Source organism: Eptatretus burgeri, chromosome 5, assembly GCF_056783735.1.
Source record: "Eptatretus burgeri isolate ZD-2024b chromosome 5, Ebu_testis_v1, whole genome shotgun sequence".
NCBI lineage: Eukaryota > Metazoa > Chordata > Myxini > Myxiniformes > Myxinidae > Eptatretus > Eptatretus burgeri.
The window spans coordinates 76,165,475-76,190,538 of record NC_140965.1 but is presented as its reverse complement, the minus strand read 5'-3'; the positions used below and the strand labels follow the sequence as shown (position 1 = coordinate 76,190,538).

Sequence of the window (25,064 nt, the reverse complement as noted above, 5' to 3'; positions counted from 1 at the left end):
TTAAGGACCACACTGCAGACTGACAGTACTGAAGAGTGAGAAAGAGAACACAGGCCCTTTCCCCTTTCGATATGACCAGAGAGGAATTGCCTGCTTGGATGTCATATCTGAGACACCATCAAGGCAGTGAGTTCGTCAACAACCCAAGCGGTCAGCAGATAAGATCGACCAGCATCTGCAGAGGTGCAGCTGGTTCTTGAGTCATGGCTTTGGAGTTTCTGAACAACTTGTGGTTCGCATGCAACACTCTCAATACCTCTTTGCTGTTTTAGTCGGGTTTTAAAAATGAACTCGGCCACTGGATGTGCGCAGCTGTTCCTTCTCTCACAGATCACATCAGGTCCTCCTCCTAATTATTGACACTCGGTTAGCTATTTTATGGTCGTGTGGCACAAGGTCAATGACAGTGGTCTCGCTCATCTGGTGCCAAAGAGCCGAGCTGTTTTCATTCCCAAAGGCTGAGATCAAAGCCTTCTCATATGATGCTCTTGCAGAGGCAATGTCACCCTGGCAAAGTTCAGTGCACCCCGACAGAACACAAATTCAGCCTTTTTACCAAGTGAATTGTCAAGCCACTTGACATGAGCCCACACCTTACTCCTTTTTATCAGTAACATTGACATTCCTGTAATCCGCACTCCTTAGTGCCCAGCATGCAGCTGCACAAGTGCCTTTTACCATGGTAACCACAATACTTATTCAATTTCAGTTACCTTTCACCACAGTATATACCTTAACAACATTTCCAATTATGTGGTATATATTATTGACCTGGAACACAGTGCAGAAATAAATTGTCATACAAGCACTACATCACCTGAATGTCAACTCCAAATGTATTAACATGTTATGCAAGGTATTTAATGATGGAACAGTGGCCTTAAAACTGCATCAAAATAGTGTAAGATCTATATCGAAAGTGGTGACAGGCAGGGAGACACGATCTTACCAAGATTGCTCCCAACATGTCAAGAAGGAGTGTTCCCCCAGCTAAATTTGGAAGCACCTACATTTCACAGATCACAATGTTTTAATTTAAAACACTGGTGAATAACTGAAAATCAAACTGGAAAAGCTCAATTTGGAGAGTCCAAAGATGGGACTAAAAATTATGGCAAAGGCAAAATTAACATTCAACTGCTCTGTGTTATGTTTAGAATTTACATGTTGAGAATTCATGTTTGGAAAATGTAAGTGACGGTGGTTGGTTTTGGCGGTGTGGGAGGGACTGAGAGAGGCACGGAGTTGGAGACATAAAAGCCGTGTTATAATGGCTTTTGGAAAGCTTTGATTCAACCATTGACATTTACAAACAGTAAGTCTTGGGTCATTACTGTACATAACACTCTGCAAAAAAGGAAGAGGTTAAATTGATCATTACAAAATTGGAGAAACCAGAAATTACATTTACTTGGGACAACTCAATGCAAATGCATACAGATTACTTTGAGGCAGTGAAGGGCCATACTTGAGCAGGATGGGTAGAATTAATAATAAAACAATTCAGAACTACTAGAAAAAAGCAAACTGCTCTTGTGTCTGAAAAGAAATGTATACAATCAGTGTGCTCTTACAGCAATGATGTATGGCAGTGAAATATGGCCCCTAACAAGGAAGATGTAGCAAAAAGTGATCATCATGAAAAGACATGGAAAGATGCCGTCTTAGCATAACCAACAGGGTCAAGAAGATTAACTAGTGGATCAGATGGAAAACAAAATTATTTGACATGTTGGTCATGATTAATAAAACGGAAATGGAACTGGGCTGGACACAGCAAGAAGAATAGAAAACCGGTGGACGACATTAATTATAAACTGTCAACCTAGAAAAGGCCCTGGAAGAAGTTGAGGTAGACCAAAGATCAGATGGAGAGAAGAAATTGAAAGATTTACAGAAGTTCCATCAACTAATGCTGGCAGACAGGACACCCAGTTTAATGTCCATCCGATTCACACATTTATGAATCATCCTGCCTGTGAAACACCGGGATGACAGTTTATAGCTGAGCTGAGATTCAAACTCAGACAGTTTAGAGGTGAGTGTGCGTACCTCCAAAGTCTTGGCCATCCTGCAAGCCCACAATTGCATTGCATAAAACGGAATACGGAACAATTAGGAAGGCCTTCTTCCTGTAATGAACTAAGTTGGCTGGGCAAGTCAAGTCAAATCAAACAATTTACTAACTCATACTTCTGAAAAGCCCAAAGCAATTGCAGATGTATGAGCTGCCATATCTTAGTTTCAAACCCAACCAAGTTATGAGGTCACAAAATAAGTATGGTTATTCCTCATTTAACGTGGTAGTTGCGTTTCAAGAACTTACTGCGATAGCTGAAAAAGCATAAAACAAAAGTAATTTTCCCATAACAAGCAATGTAATAGGTGACAAAATAGCTAAGATGGCTGACAAAGAACTGGAGGCTGAGGATTGCTGCATGTTTGTTATTGGTCTGTGTATACCCAACATTCCGTGGCCCATCTTTGACTCGTTCAGTCGGCGCTGAGTGATGGCTGGGTGATTGCCAGCATCCATGTAATAACGAATATTTATGCGCTATCTGAAAAATGGTCTGAAATTCATCAACCGCGGCATTGTTTGAAACCACGTTCGGTGATGAGTTTTGGTAATATGTGGTGCCTTAAAAAACGAAAATGTGGATATTTGCTTCAGAATTGTAATAGTATACAAAATAATACATAGATGGCATGACAGCACTTTCACAACACAACACAGAACATAATAGCATACCCAATTAAAATTTCCTTTTGCTACCCTGTCTTTGTCCTACTCCCTCAGGCACAAGCCATGTTCCACTCCACTATTGTAATCATTTTACAAAGGGAAACATCAGGGTTATTGTTCTCCTGTAATGTTGCAAACCTATTATCCCCTGTGAAAACTAGTTTGTCATCACATAACTTCTTGCTGATAGCAACACAACATTTTTCCTTGCTGATTTCTGCCTATTGGAATTAGAAATTGCAGTTAACCCCTCGGTTGTAATTTCTGTCAGGATCTCTGCTGTCCAATTTATATAATTGTTGGATATATATATATATATATATATATATATATATATATATATATATATATATATATATATATATATATATATATATATATATATATATATATATATATATATATATATATATACACACACATTTATATCTGTTGTCACTGGGCCAACTGGGCCAAGGTGGCAGGGGTAGAGGGGAGGGTAGGTTCAGTAACAGATTGGATGTCTAAACCCCCCTTCACGTCAACGGGAATGTCCATATGAGCAACTTACAACCGGAACTTACACTGGAGTAGTTTAAGTGGCTGTCTGCTCTACTGCAACAATGTAGCAGCACCAGAGTAACGGTGATGTGAATGGTTCCTTGATTTAATGCGGACATTTGATGCGAAGTGATAAAGGTTAGAGTTGTCTCTACACCTATCCGCATGCACGCCACTAACATGGCGATACTCTGCGAGCTATACGTAACTGGTAACCAAGCAACAAATGCAGAGATGGTCCAGTCAATGTGACTGGGTCCCAGCTAATTTGATGCTGACATTTTATGAGTTTGATATACTGTTCCAAAGGCGATGTGAATGGAGTTTAGGTGGGAGTGCCACTCCATTGCAGCACCAGAGTATAATCCAGAGGGTTGATCTGTGGAGGCATGTGAAGAGGGGAAACGAAGGGTCGCTGTTCACTCTGTGGACAAAATGTTTGCTTTGACCAGTACCTGCACAATTAGAACATTTGAGTCTTTCACTAGTCACATAAACTTGATAATCATGCCATATACGTGTCATGATTTTCAAAACTATGGTCATAACGGAACATTCCTTCATGACAATCATGTACAAAAACTCACCTGCCTTATATAACTCATCACATGATACATTCATATGTCATTAAGAAACTAGAACGGCACTTGGTAGAGCACATACCTCCATCAGGCTCAACAGTTTACATTTTGTATCCCACTGAAAGGCAATATCTGCATCAGGACCTGAACCAAATTCGAATAAGCTTGTTCTTGTCACCTACCCAATTCATCCACATAGTTATGTCATAATCTGTCCACAACTTTTTGAAATATCAACATATGCTATTATATATCATTTTTGGCTCTATTTCTAAATGATGAAGAATCACTTGAAATTTTTTTAATTTTCGTTTCCTGATCGTCACCAAAATATCATCATTTCGTTCTTGTTACACACCCAACCTGTCGACTAAATTTCATCCGAATTGAGATATCTTGCTCACAAACAGACGGGTGAAAACATGACCTCTGTCCACATTTGGTGGCAGAGGTAATTAAAATGCATTTCAATAGATGCAACTTTTTTGAAAAAGTGAAATAGTTATGAGTAAGATGGTCAAGAGCAAGGATGGTAGGGGAGTTGAGTGGAACAATAAAGCACAACGATGTCAAAGAACGTAATTCTACCACCAATTTCCACCTCTGGGTTTAAATTCTTACATTGGTGGAATAATACAGAGATGGCTGGAAGGCATGCATCATGAACTGATTCAAGCCAGCCGATGTTAACACCAAGTGGAAAATTAACAACAGCCTTCTTGACTCGGTGACATCAAGTTTGCCACCATTGAAACTTTCGTTTATACAGCACAATATACATTCGTTGGATTCCAGGATGATTTGTCATGCTTGATAATCAGTAAGTTCCATTTTCAACAACGGCAAGCATCAAATGAGGTCCATACTACTTACTGTACATGTCACGCATTTCGCAAAATGTAATTTTCAAAAAAGTGTGCACACTTTTACGACACAGCGAATTATATCCATCCATCCAGTGGGACCATACTCTGTGCAGAGTGTTGGTACTGCCAAAGCAGTCTCCTTGGCTATTTGACACAATCCTGGATGGGTCGCCACTCCGACACAGGATACCAGCAAGCTGGCACTCATTTTGCTGACCTCAGAAGGATGACAGGCAGAGTCAACCCCACCTGGTATTCATTCAACAGCCAGGGGGGATTTGAACTCAGGATCCTAGGATCCCAAGCCCACCACCCTAACCATTAAGCCAACACCAGGCATAGCAAATTATATCAACACAAAAACGCCCAAACAATATAATACTCAGTGCTTCATGAGAAGTGATGTTGATGCAAATGGCAGGAATTTTATTTCTCTCCTTGTAATGAGGGGTTCACAGAATTTGCTGACAATCCACTCTTCAAAATATTTTGTGTCTTCTTCAAAGGAATATTTCCTGCATGGAAAAGTTACTTTCATGAAGTTGTATAATTATTTTGTAATTGTGAAAGACGTTTAATTGAACTTCGGTATACTTTGTGCCTGCACTCCAATCCTTTGTGACCTTGCTGTATCATTTTCAACTTGTAATCCTCACCTATTTAAATGCACCTTGTTCTTTATGATTTAAATGTGAATATACTTTTGGGATACCTGAACTGTATTTTTATTATTCATTGCATTCTGCATACTGGAGGATGATGATGCCTCCTTTTAGCTGTGGTCAGTCCCTATCTCTCATATCTACAGTTTTAATCTATTCTCTGTGGCCTGAGTTGATACAATAAACTTGACTGCAGAAATATTCTGATTAGTTAAAAGTAACTGAACGTTATTTTGATGGCTTTGGTTTTTAGCAGTCTCCTGGGATCATTCATCACCAGATTGTTTAAAACTTTATCTGTAGGCGAATGGTCCATGCGGAGCACATTTGCAAACCATCCCAGTCTCGCAACACCCTCATTGAAGTGACTTGCAAGGCGTATGTCGATGACTACTCCTTATAGAGGGTGTGTGTGCGTGTGTGTGTGTGTGTGTGGTCTTTCAAACACTGAGTAGTGGGTATCATAAGGCAGAACAAGGCCCTCCAAGAGATCAATGTATCTGTCTTCTTTGAGGATTTTGTTCGAAGACGAAGTTTTGATGTTTTCAAACTTAACCTCGATCACATGCTCCAAGTGTCCACCGCTATGATGAATACAGATTTGAACTAGAACTCAAGAAGGGTACTCGGAAGAGCGCATACCTCCGTCAGGCTGAAACAGTTTATGTTTTGTATACCACTGAAAGGCTGGATCTGCATCCGGACCTTGACTAAAATCAAATCGGCAAGATTGGTCTTGTCACCTAACCAACTCGTCCACCAAGTTTCATCCACAACTGTTTGAGATGTCGTTTTTGCCCCCATCTCAAAATGATGAAGAATCACTGGAAAATTTTTCGGATCTTCACCAAAATCGAATCATATCTTCATTCTCACACACCCAACCTGCAGTCCACCAAATTTCGTCCAAAACTTTTTGAGGTATCCTGTTCACAGACAGACGGGGTGGAAGCACAACCTCCGTCCACTGATCTGGTGTTGGAGCACAGAGGTCATAATATTTTCAGGTGTTTTTACTGATCAACCGTAAACGCTTTCATCGCATCTTCGCTCCGAGGGATTTTTTTCACGGCTGTTCAGTTACTGAAGTGAAACAGCACGACTTTCAGTTGGTTCACGGGCACCAGCATTGACCACTATTTTCGTTGTATTGGGTTGTCGATCTCGTCGAAAAAAAAAATTCAATAATTTCTTTTTTTGAGATTTGTTCTACCCTGATTATCAGAATTTAAAATGGCGATTTCAGTTAATACAATGGCGATTTCGATGAAACTTGGTTGGTAGGTTCATACCATGACCTAGTTGTGTGCAAATGAGAACCGTTGCTATGGAAACCACCGTTGCCTAGCAACGGGGACTTTTAAATTTTTGAAAAATCATAAAAATTTATTTTTTCGAAAATCAAAAATCGGGCCACGAGGGACTGTGGGCAGTACATTCAGCCATATTGTCAAAAATTTCCAGCTGGATCCTATGAAAACTGTCGGAGAAGATAGACTTTGAATGAACCCTGGTCGAAAACAATAAAAAAAACGAAGTTCGTTATATCTCAGAGACTATGAGTCAGATATACATGAAACTGGTATGGTAAGTTCATGGTATGTCCTAGTTATGTGTGAGAAAGAACCGTTGCCATGGACCCCTCCGTTGCCTAGCAACGGCCGGAAAACCTCTAAATGTGGGGGTATTTTAACGAAAAAACAATCTGCAGCATTAACCCTTGAAGCTATAATCATGAATTTTCTTGCGCTTAATCCTCAGGTCATTCCCCATCGAACGGGCCCATCGCGTCAGGTTCTATTGGGTAGTCGACTACCCATGTCCGTCTACCGGCTTGTCTGTCTGTGTGTCTGTCTGTTTGTGACTCTCTCCAGAGCATAGCTCCGTGACGTTTGATGCGATCTTTATGAAACTTGGACACAACCTAGATATCATGGTCTAGTTGTGTCTTTTTGTATGAGGGGCGTCCCACGCCCACTTGAACTTTTTATTATTTATTTTTTTCTCGATTTTGTTCTCGCAATTTCATTTCCTAGAAGCTGTGCGTAATGTCCATAAGTACAACATATAAAAAAATCTGATTTTATTTGGTCAATTTTGACGGAAGAGATAGGTTTTTACGGTAGGGCTTCCTCAAAAGCTTCCACTAACTCAATTGTGCCTATCCTGGCATTGTTCAATTAAATGCCCGCAAACCATCATCGCCTCCTGGCTTGTTATAGATTCCTTTTTTTTTGGTGTTGTGGGACACAAAATACAATTTATACCCAATGCCCGTCCGACAATTTTTCACGTACGGAGAAAACATCTCCCATTCTTTTAAAGAAAGAAAATAAATTTCAGTATCTTTTAGAAATGCATTTAACCGTTTTACGAAATAAGACCATGCAACAACGACATTGCTAATCATCTTTTGTAACAGGTTTTTGTTTTTTTTAAACAACAACAATAACAATCCATTAGCCGGAAGTCCAATAATTTATTTTGCCATTGCCCAGTTCAGTAATTAATTTTGCTACTACCCTACAAAAAACTAAAAATACATTGACCGGAAGTACAGTCATTTATTTTGCCCTTCGTTGCCCAAAAAACAATAACAATCCTTTTACCGGAAGTACAGTCATTTATTTTGCCCTTTCCTTGCCCAAAAAACAATAACAATCCATTGACCGGAAGTACAGTCATTTATTTTGCCCTTTCGTTCCACAAAAAACAATAACAATCGATTAGCCGGAAGTACAGTAATTTACTTTGCCGTTTCCCTCCACGTGTGTGTGGAAACTAATGGTTACCGGCCGCGGAGGGGGGAGTTCTCGAGATTAGTGAACAAGCAGTTCTTTTGTGTCATTAAAATAAGTCGCGCAAAAAGGAAGGCCCATAAAGAAAATTGGAATCTTCAAAACCTGAGAACACCATGAGTGCGATTTTGGGACATCCTAAGAGAAAGAGGAAAACCAAGGCCTCCAACGATATCAAGGCAAAGCGTAGAAAGAACAGCGAAGACGAGGTGAGTGACGACGGTTGGTTTGGTTCATCCTCACACGTGACATAAGACTGATTTATACAAAGTATGTGTGTACGGTTTGTGGGTTCTGTGAGTTGAGTGTTAGTCGCATGCATAGTCTGTCCTTTAACCTTTGGTGTTGGTGAGTGTGTTAGTGTTTTATTAAAGGAGGTGAGAATTGGTGAAATGGGGGTGGGAAAGATGAGGCCTCAGGGGAGAGGCCAAAGTGGATAGTTAAGGCCTAATAAGGAGGGGGGGGGCACACAGTCATAATATGTGTAATTATGAAGATTTCTTCAGCTGGGAAAACTTCCACGTGGAAAAAATTGTGGAACCAATCCGGTTTGTATTGAAACCACACGGACGAGGTTGGACACCATCCCAGCTGGTTTGTGAAGACGTTGAAGATGTTGCACGGCAAACGCTTTTGGTAAAACGAATTCCTCATGTGCTCAGGGATGACCAGCCTGGTGTTGGCAAAGTGGTTAGGGTTGCGGCTTGGGATCCGAGGGTCCTGAGTTCAATCCCCGTCGGTTGCTGAATTAATACACCAAGGGGTTGACTCCGCCTGTCATCCTTCCAAGGTCGGCGAAATGAGTACCAATTCCAGTGTGTGTACTGGTAGAGGGGCACTGCATCAGCGACACAGTCGCACCTCAAGAAATGATAGCTACCCCGCCAGCTAAGCTGCCATACGACCACCACCAGGGATGACCAGCTGGCCACCGACACGTTCATGTGCATGGCTCATCTGCAGTGTTGGCAATGGCAGGATGACATATTCCTGGAACGCATCTGCCAATGGGCACGCAAGTTGCAGTCGAGGAGCACTGAATGTGATGAAGATCGGTCCGTGGATGGTGGTGTACGATGCAGAGTTATCGTGGAGGAAAAAAATGATGTTCCCAGAGTTTGGTCGTAATAAACCTGAATCGCTGTGGGATTGCATGTTTGTCCTCCGAGACAATGCGGCACACTATCGCCATTGTGACGTGCATCCCTGTGATGCAGGTAGAGGTCCGATGTTCTTCCCCAACTTCCTTGTCGTCCTGCCCTGTCGCCATTGATCGCTTCCCTTATCTGAGAATGAAGACACGTCGTGAAGCTGTTGCTTCTTGACTGTGGATGAGATCAACGAGGCTACACAGTACGCAGGTATGTCTGCATGCTCTTGAGTGCAGACAAATACCATGTTGTCATCCTTCACATGGTGGTTATGTGGAATACTGGAGTTTACTACTTTTACCTCTCCCAGAATTCATCTTCGTAGATTAAATAATGTAATGCACAGAACTTATGAGATACTGTTGTGTGACTTCTGCATTTTAGGATAATTTTGCTGTGCTCTGTCATTGGTGTTTTTTGGTGTTTTACTTCATTGTCTGATGTATATTTTAGATGTTGTGGAAGAATAAGGAGAGGGTACTCATCTTCTCATCCCGAGGAATTGATTTCCATGGGAGACATTTGATGCAAGATTTCAGAATTCTTATGCCCCACTCCAAGCCAGGTAATTGATTAAGCTCCTTGAAAACAAAATATATCGATGATGATACGCTTTGTCTGTCTGTCTCTCTGTCTCTGTCTAATATCACGCGATGGCCGAATCTCACAAGATTGTGAATTAAATGTTGTTTCGGCATCATTTAATTTCCACGTTATTTATGCATCAGGGAGGAGGTAATTGTCTTTGGATCATTTATTAACACAATTGGGTTACTCACCATCACTTGAGAGGTATTTCCGCATGACATGGCTCGTGAGAGTGTGAATGGTGACTCCAAGGTAGCTTGGATTATAATTGGTCTCGCAAGATGTGTCTAACTGATTCCGAGATTGTGAATCGGGTGAAAGGAGAAGTTGAGAGGGCAGGAAAGGTAGGAGTAGGTGAAGATGGTAAAGGCACAATAATCACGTGGGTAGGGGAGGGGAAAGAGAGTTTATATTCCACCATTTTAATGATGTCACAAATTAATAATTGTGTAATAATTACTGTAAGAATGCCCTCTTGCTTTGAAGGATGGGGCAGAGACTGGACAGAATTGGGGTGAGGGGGGACAGAGTTGGGACATTGGGGTTAGGATGGGGGTGGGTTGAGGATTAAAGCCTTGGGGTTGGGGGTGTTGGAGGGTTTATTTAATTGAGCAACATTTTTCATGAGCACACAGCTTGACAATAAATTCCTGTAATATTTAACTGTTCTTTGCATAATATTGTTGAAGTCACATTTTACACGACACTGGATTCCCACAGGTACAGCTCCCACGTTGCACATCGTTGACAACAGAGTCGATTTGAGTTATCTGCACCGTAACTCTACCACCAGATATTACAGTGAAAGTGTTAGAGCATTCCATCTTGTAGACTGGCAGCCAGCGAAATTTATTCAACAGGAAATAGACAGAAGGTTTGACCACACGAGGTAGTTGATCATGAATTGCTGACCAAGGATCAGGATTGCTGCCGGTTCGTAGCCTGTACCTTAGGCCTACAGGTGACATTTCTGTGTCACCAAAATTGGATTTATTCAACCCGAGAGCGACAGGGAAACTAATCATACCATGACATGGGGTAGGGATCACAGTTGACCAAAAGGTAGTTGACAGCAATTCTAACTTGTACGTTTTCCAGGACAGCAATTTTTTATGGGGTCACGTGACCACATTTATTCAACCCGAGAGTGACAAGCATGAGACTTGGTTCATATAATCTATGGTTATTGCCAAATACGAAAGAATCAATGACAGCAATTTCACCCTGTACTTTGACCTCTGACAGTAACCTTTGGCCTTGACTCAGGTACAATATACCAACGCTATTCAACTCAAATGCGACAAGCATCGAACTTAGTTAAGCATGATCTAAGGACTTTGCCAAACACCAAAATACCAACGACAGCAGTTTTTTCATGTACTTTGACCCTGACAGCATCCTTCGACATTGAACCAGTTACCCCATTCAGGATGGGGAAACTGACCCGACCCCGCCCAAACGCCGGCTACCGGACCGTCAGCCTTGTTCCCGTGCGTGTATACTCTTGTAACGAGGATGCCTGACCACGTGAGCCTCCCGGAAGTCTTTGCATGTAGTGGTGGTCGTTGATCAGTGAAGTGAAACGAGTCTTTACCATGGAAGTTTGAGGGCTCCTTGGGGACGTTATCATGGAGGATGAGGTGAGTATTTTCAATACGATACGTCATAATTTTCTGCGCTCCAAGTGTTGGAGCTCATAAGCCAATGTAACTCGTGCGCTGGGTTTTCTCTGTCATCTTTACTTCCTCACTCGCACACAAAGTACACGGCTTGACTTTGTTTTCTCTAACCTAGTTATTTGCAGACAGGAAATTGATAAGGGATTGAGGGGCACCGCACTCCGCGGGCGCGTATACCTCATAAATCGCCATGCCGCCATAAGTACCAACACCAAGTGTGCGTTTGTGCGTGCCAAGTGCACCGGCTATGCTCACCCATTTGCATTGCCCCCCAAAAGTGTGCGTTAAAGGGCTGAAATTCTCACACTGGAATATTTTCAGTGCATTCTAGTAGATTCAATGCTGCGTAATTCCATTTCCGTAAAGTAATCCCATAATATACCGTCTTGACAAAATCTCAATGAGCACTCCAATGATTCATGTATTATTAACCTCCGCCATCTTCGAAGATGGATGGAGGTTACTGTTTTCACCCCTTTCTGTTTGTTTGTTACTTATGAAATCTAAAGATTTCGTAAGTATATTGATGACTTCCGTTTGTTACTTACAAAATCTAAAGATTTCGAAAGTATATTGATGCCTTCCGTTTCTGTTTGTTTGCTACTTACGAAATCAAAAGATTTCATAAGTATATTGATGCCTTCCGTTTCTGTTTGTTTGTTTGTTTGTTTGTTTGTAGGCACGATAACTCGAGAACAGAAGAAGCTACCAATGTCAAATTACACCACGTGATTCAGGAGGGTGATGGCTAGTGCTGATTAGATTTTGGTCAAAATCGGTCAAAGGTCAAGGTTACGGTGAGGTCAAATATTCGATTTTTGATGGTTTGGTACAGATAACTCGAACGGAAGAAGCTACCAATGCCAAATTACACCACGTGATTCAGGAGGGTGATGGCTAGCGCTGATTAGATTTTGGTCAAAATCGGTCAAAGGTCAAGGTCACAGTCAGGTCAAACATCGAAAAAATGATAACTCGAACAGAAGAAGCTTCCAATGTCAAATTACACCACGTGATTCAGGAGGGTGATGGCTAGCGCTGATTAGATTTTGGTCAAAATGGGTTAAAAGTCAAGGTCACAGTGAGGTCAAACATCCAAAACATTCGATTTTTGATGGTTTGGTACAGAATCATCGTAGAAACTTCTGGTTTATGTCAAAACCTTCTCAAGAGACAGCTTTTATTAGACAAGGTCAGAGGTCAAGTTGACGATTTCGTAAGTACCAGTCTATGACTGCTTGTTTGTTTGTTTGTAGGCACGATAACTCAAGAACGGAAGAAACCACCAATGTCAAATTCCACCAGGTGATTCAGGGGGGTGATGGCTAGCGCTGATTAGATTTTGGTTAAAATCGGTCAAAGGTCAAGTTCACAGTGAGGTCAAACATAATTCCTTAAATTAATGTGGAGAAATGGAGTATTTTTGCTTCGCTTGACGTTTCGAGTTCGTTTTACCTTCGATTTTAATTTTGTCTTCGGTTTTTGCGATCGCTGAGGACGCTTAAAACTCGGTTGTCGAAATTCTGGTAAAATCGGATGTTTTGGAGATGTTTTAAGATTGTATAAAAAATATTTCACTCGACGCGTCACGGGTCATCCCATGATGCAGTGCGCTGGAGCAGATGCGTCGTTGTCACGTATGGTTTTGCGTGTGCGCGCTGACTGTGTTTTCGATAAAGATGGTGTTTAAAAGTCATTTTTTTATCCCAATAAAGGTTATCGTCGCATGCCTGACTCGCTGAGCCGTCGGATTATGTTAAGATTGTTGGTGGATGGCCGAAAATTACGGTTTTGTGACTTTGATAAAATAATATTGAACAATTGCGTGGAGAAATGGAGATTTTTGCTTCGCTCGACGTTACGAGTTCGTTTTAACTTCGATTTTAATTTTGTCTTCGGTTTTTGCGATCTCTTAGGACGCTGAAAACTCGGTTGTCAAAATTCTGGTAAAAATCGTATGTTTTGGAGACGTTTAAAGATTGTATAAAAAATATTTCACTCGTGCGTCACTGGTCGTCACATGATGCAGTGCACTTGAGAAGAGGCGGCGTTGATCACGTAAAGGTTTTGCGTGTGCGTGCTGATGGTGTTTTCGATAAAGATGGTGTTTAAAAGTCTTTTTTTATCCCAATAAAGGTTATCGTTGCATGCCTGACTCGCTGAGCCGTCGGATTATGTAAAGATTGTTGCTGGATGGCCAAATATTACGGTTTTGTGACTTTGATGAAATAATATAAAATAATTGCGTGGAGAAATGGAGATTTTTGCTTCGGTCGACGTTAGGATTTTTGATGGTTTGGTACAGAATCATCGTAGAAACTTCTGGTTTGCGTCGCTACCTTCTCAAGAGACAGCTTTTATTTGACAAGGTTAGAGGTCAAGTTGACGATTTCGTAAGTACCAGTCTATGACTGCTTGTCACTTACGAAATCCAAAGATTTCGTAAATATATTGATGCCTTCCGTTTCTGTTTGTTACTTACGAAATCTAAAGATTTCGTAAGTATATTGATGACTTCCGTTTGTTTGTTACTTACGAAATCCAAAGATTTCGTAAGTATATTGATGCCTTCCGTTACTGTTTGTTTGTTTGTTTGTTTGTAGGCACGATAACTTGAGAACGGAAGAAGCTACCAATGTCAAATTGCACTACGTAATTCAGGAGAGTGATGGCGAGTGCTGATTAGATTTTGGTCAAAATCGGTCAAAGGTCAAGGTCACGGTGAGGTCAAATATTCGATTTTTGATGGTTTGGTACAGATAACTCGAACGGAAGAAGCTACCAATGTCAAATTACACCCCATGATTCAGGAGGCTGATGGCTAGCGCTGATTAGATTTTGGTCAAAATCGGTCAAAGGTCAAGGTCACAGTGAGGTCAAACATCCAAAACATTCGATTTTTGATGGTTTGGTACAGAATCATCGAAGAAACTTCTAGTTTGCGTCGCTACCTTCTCGAGAGACAGCTTTCATTTGCTAAGGTCAGAGGTCAAGTTGACGATTTCGAAAGTACCAGTCTATGACTGCTTGTTTGTTTGTTTGTTTGTTTGTTTGTTTGTAGGCACGATAACTCGAGAATGGAAGAAGCTACCAATGTCAAATTGCACCACGTGATTCAGGAGGGTGATGGCTAGTGCTGATTCGATTTTGGTCAAAATGGGTCAAAGGTCAAGATCACAGTGAGGTCAAACATCCAAAACATTCGATTTTTGATGGTTTGGTACAGAATCATCGTATAAACTTCTGGTTTGTGTCGCTCCCTTCTCGAGAGACAGCTTTTATTAGACAAGGTCAGAGGTCAAGTTGATGATTTCGTAACTACCAGTCTATGACTGCTTGTTTTTTACTTACGAAATCTAAAGATTTCGTAAGTATATTGATGCCTTCCATTTCTGTTTGTTTGTTTGTTTGTTTGTTTGTAGGCACGATAACTCGAGAACGGAAGAAGCGACCAATGTCAAATTACACCAAATGATTCAGGAGGGTGATGGCTCATGCTGATTAGATTTTGGTCAAAATCGGTCAAAGGTCAAGGTCACAGTGAGGTCAAATATTCGATTTTTGATGGTTTGGTACAGATAACTCGAGAACGGAAGAAGCTACAAATGACAAATTACACCTCGTGATTCAGGACGGTGATTGCTCGTGCTGATTAGATTTTGGTCAAGGTCACAGTGAGGTCAAATATTAAATTTTTTATGGTTTGGTACAGATAACTCGAGAACGGAAGAAGCTACCAATGTCAAATTACACCACGTTATTCAGGAGGGTGATGGCTAGTGCTGATTAGATTTTGGTAAAAATCGGTCAAAGGTCAAGGTCACAGTGAGGTCAAACATCCAAAACATTCGATTTTTGATGGTTTGGTACAGAATCATCGTAGAAACTTCTCGTTTGCATCGCTACCTTCTCGAGAGACAGCTTTTATTCGACAAGGTCAGAGGTCAAGTTGACGATTTCGTAAGTACCAGTCTATGACTGCTTGTTTGTTTGTTTGTTTGTTTGTTTGTTTGTAGGCACGATAACTCGAGAACGGAAGAAGCTCCCAATGTCAAATTACACCCCGTGATTCAGGAGGGTGCTGGCTAGTACTGATTAGATTTTGGTCAAAATCGGTCAAAGGTCAAGGTCACAGTGAGGTGAAACATCCAAAAAATGATAACTCAAGAACGGAAAAAGCTTCCAATGTCAAATTACACCACGTGATTCAGGAGGGTGATGGCTCATGCTGATTAGATTTTGGTCAAAATCCGTCAAAGGTCAAGGTCACAGTGAGGTCAAATATTCGATTCTTGATGGTTTGGTGCAGATAACTCGAGAACGGAAGAAGCAACCAATGTCAAATTGCACCACGTGATTCAGGAGGGTGGTGGGTCGCGCTGATTCAATTTTGGTCAAAATCGGTCAAAGGTCAAGGTCACAGTGAGGTCAAACATCCAAAACATTCGATTTTTGATGGTTTGGTACAGAATCATCTTTGAAACTCTGGTTTGTGTCGCTACCTTCTCAAGAGACAGCTTTTATTAGACAAGGTCAGAGGTCAAGTTGTCGATTTCGTAAGTACCAATCTATGACTGCTTGTTTGTTTGTTTGTTTGTCGGCACGATAACTCGAGAACGGAAGATGCTACCAATGTCAATTTACACCATGTGATTCAGGAGGGTGATGGCTAGTGCTGATTAGATTTTGGTCAAAATCGGTCAAAGGTCAAGGTCACAGTGAGGTGAAACATCCAAAAAATGATAACTCGAGAACGGAAGAAGCTTCCAATGTCAAATTACACCACGTGATTCAGGAGGGTGGTGGCTCGCGCTGATTAGATTTTGGTCAAAATCGGTCAACGGTCAAGGTCACAGTGAGGTCAAACATTCGATTTTTGATGGTTTGGTACAGAATCATCATAGAAACTTCTGGTTTGCGTCACTACCTTCTCCAGAGACAGCTTTTATTCGACAAGGTCAGAGGTCAAGTTGATGATTTCGTAAGTACCAGTCTATGACTGCTTGTTTGTTTGTTTGTTTGTTTGTAGGCCCGATAACTCGAGAACGGAAGAAGCTACCAATGTCAAATTACACCACGTGATTCAGGAGGGTGATGGCTCGTGCTGATTAGATTTTGGTCAAAATCGGTCAAAGGTCAAGGTCACAGTGAGGTCAAATATTCGATTTTTGATGGTTTGGTGCAGATAACTCGAGAACGGAAGAAGCAACCAATGTCAAATTGCACCACGTGATTCAGGAGGGTGGTGGCTCGCGCTGATTCGATTTTGGTCAAAATCGGTCAACGGTCAAGGTCACAGTGAGGTCAAACATCCAAAACATTCGATTTTTGATGGTTTGGTACAGAATCATCTTTGAAACTCTGGTTTGTGTCGCTACCTTCTCAAGAGACAGCTTTTATTAGACAAGGTCAGAGGTCAAGTTGACGATTTCGTAAGTACCAATCTATGACTGCTTGTTTGTTTGTTTGTTTGTTTGTAGGCACGATAACTCGAGAACGGAAGAAGCTACCAATGTCAAATTACACCACGTGATTCAGGAGGGTGATGGCTCGTGCTGATTAGATTTTGGTCAAATCGGTCAAAGGTCAAGGTCACAGTGAGGTGAAACATCCAAAAAATGATAACTCGAGAACGGAAGAAGCTTCCAATGTCAAATTACACCACGTGATTCAGGAGGGTGGTGGCTCGCGCTGATTAGATTTTGGTCAAAATCGGTCAACGGTCAAGGTCACAGTGAGGTCAAACATTCGATTTTTGATGGTTTGGTACAGAATCATCGTAGAAACTTCTGGTTTGCGTCGCTACCTTCTCCAGAGACAGCTTTTATTCGACAAGGTCAGAGGTCAAGTTGATGATTTCGTAAGTACCAGTCTATGACTGCTTGTTTGTTTGTTTGTTTGTAGGCACGATAACTCGAGAACGGAAGAAGCTACCAATGTCAAATTACACCACATGATTCAGGAGGGTAATGGCTCGTGCTGATTAGATTTTGGTCAAAATCGGTCAAAGGTCAAGGTCACAGTGAGGTCAAACATAATTGTATAATTGCATGGAGAAATGGAGATTTTTGCTTCGCTCGACGTTACGAGTTCGTTTTAACTTCGATTTTAATTTTGTCTTCGGTTTTTGCGATCGCTTCGGACGCTTAAAACTCGGTTGTCGAAATTCTGGTAAAAATCGGATGTTTTAGAGACGTTTTAAGATTGTATAAAAATATTTCACTCGACGCGTCTCGGGTCGTCACTTGATGCAGTGCGCTCGAGCAGATGCATCGTTGAGTTTCGTTAAGGTATAATTGCGTGGACAAATGGAGATTTTTGCTTCGGTCGACGTTACGATTTTTGATGGTTTTATACAGAATCATCGTAGAAACTTCTGGTTTGCGTCGCTCCCTTCTCGAGAGACAGCTTTTATTAGACAAGGTCAGTGGTGAAGTTGACGATTTCGTAAGTACCAGTCTATGACTGCTTGTTTGTTTGTTTGTTTGTTTGTTTGTTTGTAGGCACGATAACTCGAGAACTGAAGAAGCTACCAATGTCAAATTACACCACGTGATTCAGGGGGGTGATGGCTAGTGCTGATTAGATTTTGGTCAAAATCGGTCAAAGGTCAAGGCCACAGTGAGGTCAAACATAATTCCGTAAATTCATGTGGAGAAATGGAGTATTTTTGCTTCGCTTGACGTTTCGAGTTCGTTTTACCTTCGATTTTAATTTTGTCTTCGGTTTTTGCGATCGCTGAGGACACTTAAAACTCGGTTGTCGAAATTCTTGTAAAAATCGGATGTTTTGGAGACGATTTCGTAAGTAGCCGTCTATGACTGCTTGTTTGTTTGTTTGTTTGTTTATTTGTTTGTGAACAGTATTACGGAAAAACTCCTCGACGGATTTCGACGAAACTTGGTGGGGGTTTAGGTATGGTCCAAGGATCATGCCATTAAATTTTGGACTTGGTCCCCCCCCCAAAAAAAAAAATTGTTGGAGGAATTTTTTTTTTTTTTGCATTTCTACATGTTTTGAGTGATTTCCAACCCCCCCCCCCAAAAATAATTACCCCCCCCCAAAAAAAATTGTTAGAGGAATTTTTTTTTTTGCATTTCTACATGTTTTAAGTGATTTCCAACCCCCTCCAAAAAATTGTTACCCCCCCCCAAAAAAAAAAAATTGTTGGAGAAAAAGTTGGTTTTTTGCATTTCTACATATTTTACGTGATTTCCAACCCCCCAAAAAAAATTGAGAAAATTTTTTTTTTTTGCATTTCTACATCTTTTAAGTGATTTCCAACCCCCCCCCAAAAAAAAAAATTTGCAACTTTTTTTCAACAAAACTTGCATTTTACATGTTTTCAGTGATTTCCACCCCCCCCCCCCAAAAAAAAATGTTTTGAGAAAAGAACTACAACTCTGTCACCACTGTTGACATATTTAATGAATAACATATAAGGTTTACTGGAGTGACCCAGCAGTATTGGCGGCGGACGTTTTGCACTCTCCCGAGTGCTCCCCCTCTAGTTGTATTATTCATGACTTAAGGAGAATTGCATTTTGGATGAATACGTTAATATAATTGCATTAATACAAATAAGTGTGTGTATTTCTATGCACACTTATTCGTATAATGCACTTATTATTCGCACTTATTCTTATTTTATTTTATATATTTTATGTCATATTATTTTTATATATTATTTTATACTTATATTATTTTTATATATCTTATTATTTTATACTTATATTATTCGTATTAATTAGTGTGCATCAGTACACAACCCGCTGTTGTGATTTAAATCAAACTTTGTTTCGATTTCGAAACTTCGAAAATCGAATTACTGTGCACACTTATTTGTATTAACATAATTACATAAATATGAATAAGTGCGTATTACTAAAATCTATGCTGGGTTGTTGGTAGCAAACAAAACGTTTCTGGAATAAACATTTTTGCAAATGTTGACTTTCAATAACCTGTATTACTGTACTGTTGTATGTATGTTATGTTGTTCAACATAACATACATGTAACTTAAGCGAATGGATTGATTCAATTCCAGCACTGTCATATGAAAAAGAACAACCTTTACAATCAACTCGTTCATACAACCACGGTTGGAAGTTGTTTTGATTGTTTTGTCATTTCCCAGCTAACTGGCTGTGAGACACAAGTAGCCACATAACTATTTTTATTACTTCCTTTTGTAACATTTTGCTTTGGTTCAACTTGTATTGACCTATTTTTTGTGTCCTTGTTCAACTGTGCAGAAACAAAGATGGACCGTAAAGACAAGCTTCTCATCATCAACGAGGTGTGCAAAGAATTTGGAAGCTGATGGAGTCGACAGCTTGTTAATTCGGCAATATATATTTGTTTTGCACTTTTGCCAACTTTTTCATTTACAGTATTAACCTCAACCTTTAACTTCAACAAATCTCTCAAACCCATTATCATTGGCCATTCGTTTGAACAGGCAGGATCCCCGAGACTTGTGCACACTCGCCTCTAAGCTGTCTCGCCTGGGTTCGAATCCCGACCCAGCTATAAACTGTCATCCCGGTGTTTCACAGGCAGGGCGATTTATCAATGTGTGTGCCGTCTCTCGGGTGGACGTTAAACTGGCTTCCCCTCTTCTGGCATTAGTTGGTGCATGTTAAAGATCCCATGGTGTCCTTCGCGAAGAGTGGGCGAGCTTTCGCCGGCACCATGCCCCTCAGCCAATGACACTGTGACTCTGCAGCCTTGTGCTGCATATAAACGAAACATATTGACCATTCGTAAGTGTAAAAAGTGTTTGAGTGTTTTTGTCTGTTGTTCCCAAAAAAAAACAAATTCCCCAAAAAGTCCATTGGATTGACCATGATCATGCAATTTTGTGTTTATCCATAGCTCTCCGAGATGAAGAATTGCAACAAATGCATCTACTTTGAAGCAAAGAAAATGATGGACTTGTACATGTGGTAATTTGCACTGAATGGATGTATTAAATGAGAGTCTCGGGTAACATATGTGAACCCCCATGAATTTGTCTTATTACTCTTCCTTCCAATGACAGTGCAGTACTTCTGTCAGTATAGATGTATATAATAGTGGAGCCTTTGAGATTACATTTCTCCAAAATAATAGTGGGGGGGGGGGGTTGTTAAGTTTGCTCTCTCTCTTCAGAGTCTTTGTGTTGCTCATGCATGAGTAAAGGTAAGAGTCAATGCTTTGCCTTTCTCTGGAATGATCAGAGTGAAGCTGTCTGTCTTCATCTTTTCATGTTGAGTGCTTTAATTTGCATTCCCCACAGTCGGTCAATTGACATGTGAAATTGCCATGTGATATGAGTGTTCAGCAAAGCAAGGGCTATGGTACGTTAGGGCTGACCGGATGCTGCATAGGGACACACTTGCCTCTAAGCTGTCTGCCCTTGGTTTCACAATGTTTCACAGGCAGGGTGATCCATCAATGTATGTGCCATCCCTCGAATGGACATTACACGGGTGTCCCTTCTGCCGGCATCAGTTCGTTGTCCAGATGTTAAAGATCCCACGGTGTCCTTCGCAAAGAGTCGGCAAGCTATTGCTGGCACCATGAACAAATTACAAATTCCTGCCCTAACTACTGTTGAAGACAATGGCAAACCACCCAGTATAATCCTTGCTCAGGAAGCTGCTTCATCACCACCGACGTGCTGTAAAGAGTAAGGTGTGTGTGTGTGTTTTGCGGTTATACAAAAGCACATGACTCTATGGCAATGGCACCCAACATACAGTGATCCTCAGGCAGTTATCTGATTCGTCTAATGGGTTAACTGGACGAAGTGAGTTGCATGGGTCTTATAGCTAGGTCTAATTATATCTCTATCTGCCATTCAATCCTGATTTTCATCCCAACCCTTTCCTTTTATCCATGATACAAATCTAAGCTGGTACTGCACCCAGGTAGCCACCCCATGAGAAACTTTCCACCGACACCATACAGGACGCGCCTGGCACACTTTTTCATTTGAATCTGCGCGCTAATTTACAATGGCGTCTCACCTTGCTCCACCTCCGCTCACAAGAAGCATCACCTCGACCACCAACATCTCCCGCACACAGGAAAAATCACTCCATGCCTCCATGCACCTCCGCATCGATGCAATTTGCCACCAAACGAGCGTGCTGCGTGGCCCAGGCCACTCGGACCACGTGGCACGGGGATGGGCCAAGCACGTTCACAACACCAACTGCAGCTTGCGGGGGGTGCCCAGAACGGGCATGCGGGACCGACACGACCCTCGTCCAGTCACCAGAACATGGCCCCGGAGTTTGGTGCAGAGCTCCGAGGCATGTTGCGCCGGATGTGCGAATGAGGCCACTTACGGCCCCAGGAGGCGAGCAGGACGGGGCCGGGATCCAATGGAAGGACACAATTCGGATGATGGCACGTCGCTTCGGTCGTCGCCCACCCTTTGCCCGGTGCTTATAAAAGGCGGATCGTGAAGCCGTCCTCTCTGTCTCTCTGTCTCTCTGTCTCTCTGTCTCTCTGTCTCTCTGTCTCCCCTCCCCCCTTCCCTCTCGCCTATCTGCCTCGCACTGTTTCCGCCTGCTTGCTGCGCCCACTTCTTTGCTTCTCTGCTCTGCTCTCTTTTCACTGCACCTCGTTGTCTGCCTGTCGCTGCACCTGCACTCGGGTTCGTGTGCGACAGATGTTCTTCTGGACCAGTGCAGAGCACGCATTTCCACGAGCCCCGGCAAAGTGATCAAGCAAGAGATAACGCGCCGTCTCTTATGGTGGGATCGCTCAAGTGGAGTGTCCCCCAAAGCGCACTGCGTTGCGCGACCGGCCAACCGTGCCAGGTATTGAGAGGCCGTTAGTTCTCATCTGCTCTCCTTCCTTCTGGCTAACTAATCTTCATCGGATGTGCGTGTGATGGCGCCTGTCATAGCTTAAATTAAGATCGTAGAAGATATAATGGGATAATTCTACTCTGTGTCTGCTTTTGTAAATTGCTTGCCTTTTGTTGCACCCCGCAAATTCCATGCTATCTCTGCTGTACAAAATAATAAACCCCATTTACTGTACCACTTACCTTTCCTCGCTTAATTGTAAATATATGCTTTATATAGAAATGTTCCCAGCTCGTTTTCGTCTTTTACTTCATTGGTACAGCATGGTCCATATCCTCGCTTCACCGGGACGTTATCCCTCAACGATCATTTTTCCTAGCCCGTACGTCCTTGGCAGTTACACTCTGCTGCATCTGATCCGGTAAGGTGATCCAGTTTGAACAACGCGTACCGAGGGCGTGCCACCCATTCATTAGATCACGTGACCATTTTAGGTAGCCGGTTTCCATTCAACGGAAGACCCGAAGTCATGTGGTTGAGTTATTGGCATTCACTGTCGATTAGTGACCTGCCGCATCATGGAATTATCCATGTGCGACGGCCTGCAAATCCGGAGAGTCTGGCGGGAACCCGAGGAAGCTTCCCCCCCCCCTTTGTCGTCTTCTCACTCCGACCCCGCGTCCGCAACTATCGATATGTGTGTGTGTATATATATGTGTATATATATATATATATATATATATGTATGTATATATGTATGTATGTATATATGTATATATATATATATATATATATATATATATATATATATATATATATATATATATATATATATATATATATATATATATATATATTAATATTAATATATATATGTGTGTGTGTATATATATATATATATATATATATATATATATGTGTATATATATATATATATATATATATATATATATATATATATATATATATATATATATATATATATATATATATATATATATATATATATATATGTGTGTATATATATATATATGTGTGTGTGTATATATATATATGTGTGTGTGTGTATATATATATATGTATGTGTATATATGTATATGTATATGTATATATATATATATATATATATATATATATATATATATATATATATATATATATATATATATATATATATATATATATATATATATATATATATATATATATATATATATATATATATATATATATATATATATATATATATATATATTGGGGGTTATTAGTTACCACCCGCCATTCGCAAACCACCATTCAGGTCCCTTACAAAGCACGTGAGGTATCTCGGTAAGTGCATGTGTATCATAGGTACACTTCAACCCGTTGTCTAGTGGGAATCGAAAACAAAAATCCTGAAAATCACATTGTTTGATTTTTAAATAATTACTTTGCATTTTATTGCATGAAAGAAGTGATTTGACCACCACAACCACACCAGAAAGAATTCCGGCTCTCACAGATCTGTTAGACCTTCCGTCCACACCGAGGCTCGCCATTTCTCCACTCTATACCTGTATTAACTGCACCTGTTTGAACTCGTTATCTGCATAAAAGACAGCTGTCCACACTCAATCAATCAGACTCCACTTTTTGCCGTCCACAATCGGTGCAAGACCAGAGAGCTGTCTATGGACATCAGGGACAAATTGTAGACTTTTTCTCGCATAAGGCTGGGATGGACTACAGGACAATAGGCAACCGTGTTGGTGAGTCAGGCAACAACTGTTGGAAGCAATTATTAGCTGGAGAAGCTGAAGAGAGTTCAAGATAACAGTCAATCTCCCTCGGTCTGGAGGTCCATGCAAGATGTCACCTCGTGAAGCCTCAATGATCATGAGAAAGGTGAGGATCATGCCAGAACTACACGGCAGGACCTGGTCAGCGCGACCTGAAGAGAGCTGGAGACCACAGTATCAAAGAAAGATCCTCTAAGTAACACACGACGCTGTCATGGATTTCCTGCAGATAGTGCGACCAAGGTCCCTCTCTGCTCAAGCCAACGCATGTCCGCGAGGCCCGTCTGAAGTGAGGCGCCATCGCCGCCCGCGTCTCATCATCCAGACGGGAATGGCGCGACCCGGTCTCGGCCTCAGGCCCGACCTCATCCTTGAGGTTATTTCTTTTCCTTTGGTTTTGGGTATGTGTTGTCGGCGCCGTGTTTGGAGGTAGAAGAAGTGTTGGAGTACAGAACACCATCCCAACCTTTTTGTGTAAGCATGGAGGTGTGCATCATTCTTTGGGGGTGCTTTTTCTGCAAAGGGGGACAGGACGACTGCACACCGTTTTGGAGTGGAATTGATGGATGTGCCATGTATTGTTGAGATCCTGGCCAACAACCTCATCTTCCCAACAAGAGCATTGAAGATGGGGCGTGTACGCCGATGTCTTCCAGCATGACAAGGTCGACCCAAAACACACAACGTGCAATTCTGATAGTACGAGGCCTCCGCTTAAGAAGCATCTCAAGGGGTTATTCCTGCGGCGGAGTGGCCGGCCAGTCTCAGACCTGGGTACAAGTCGAAAATTGAGCAACCCTGTCCCCGCGGGCTGAGGCTGTGTTGCTCCAGCGACAGCCCCCAAAACCCGTGAAGGATCTGGAGAAGA

General features: G+C 41.5%; 1 protein-coding gene across 1 annotated transcript in view; it reads left to right on the top strand.

Annotated features, from left to right (window-relative positions):
* Positions 1-8,096: 8,096 nt before the first annotated feature.
* Positions 8,097-25,064, top strand: part of BRIX1 (biogenesis of ribosomes BRX1) — a 60,367-nt gene continuing 43,399 nt past the window's right edge. The window contains exons 1-4 of the mRNA XM_085882480.1: positions 8,097-8,402; positions 9,798-9,909; positions 19,869-19,912; positions 20,491-20,561. Coding sequence (XP_085738606.1) covers positions 8,310-8,402; positions 9,798-9,909; positions 19,869-19,912; positions 20,491-20,561 — 320 coding nt within the window. The 5' untranslated portion in view covers positions 8,097-8,309. The remainder of the gene's footprint in view (positions 8,403-9,797; positions 9,910-19,868; positions 19,913-20,490; positions 20,562-25,064) is intronic.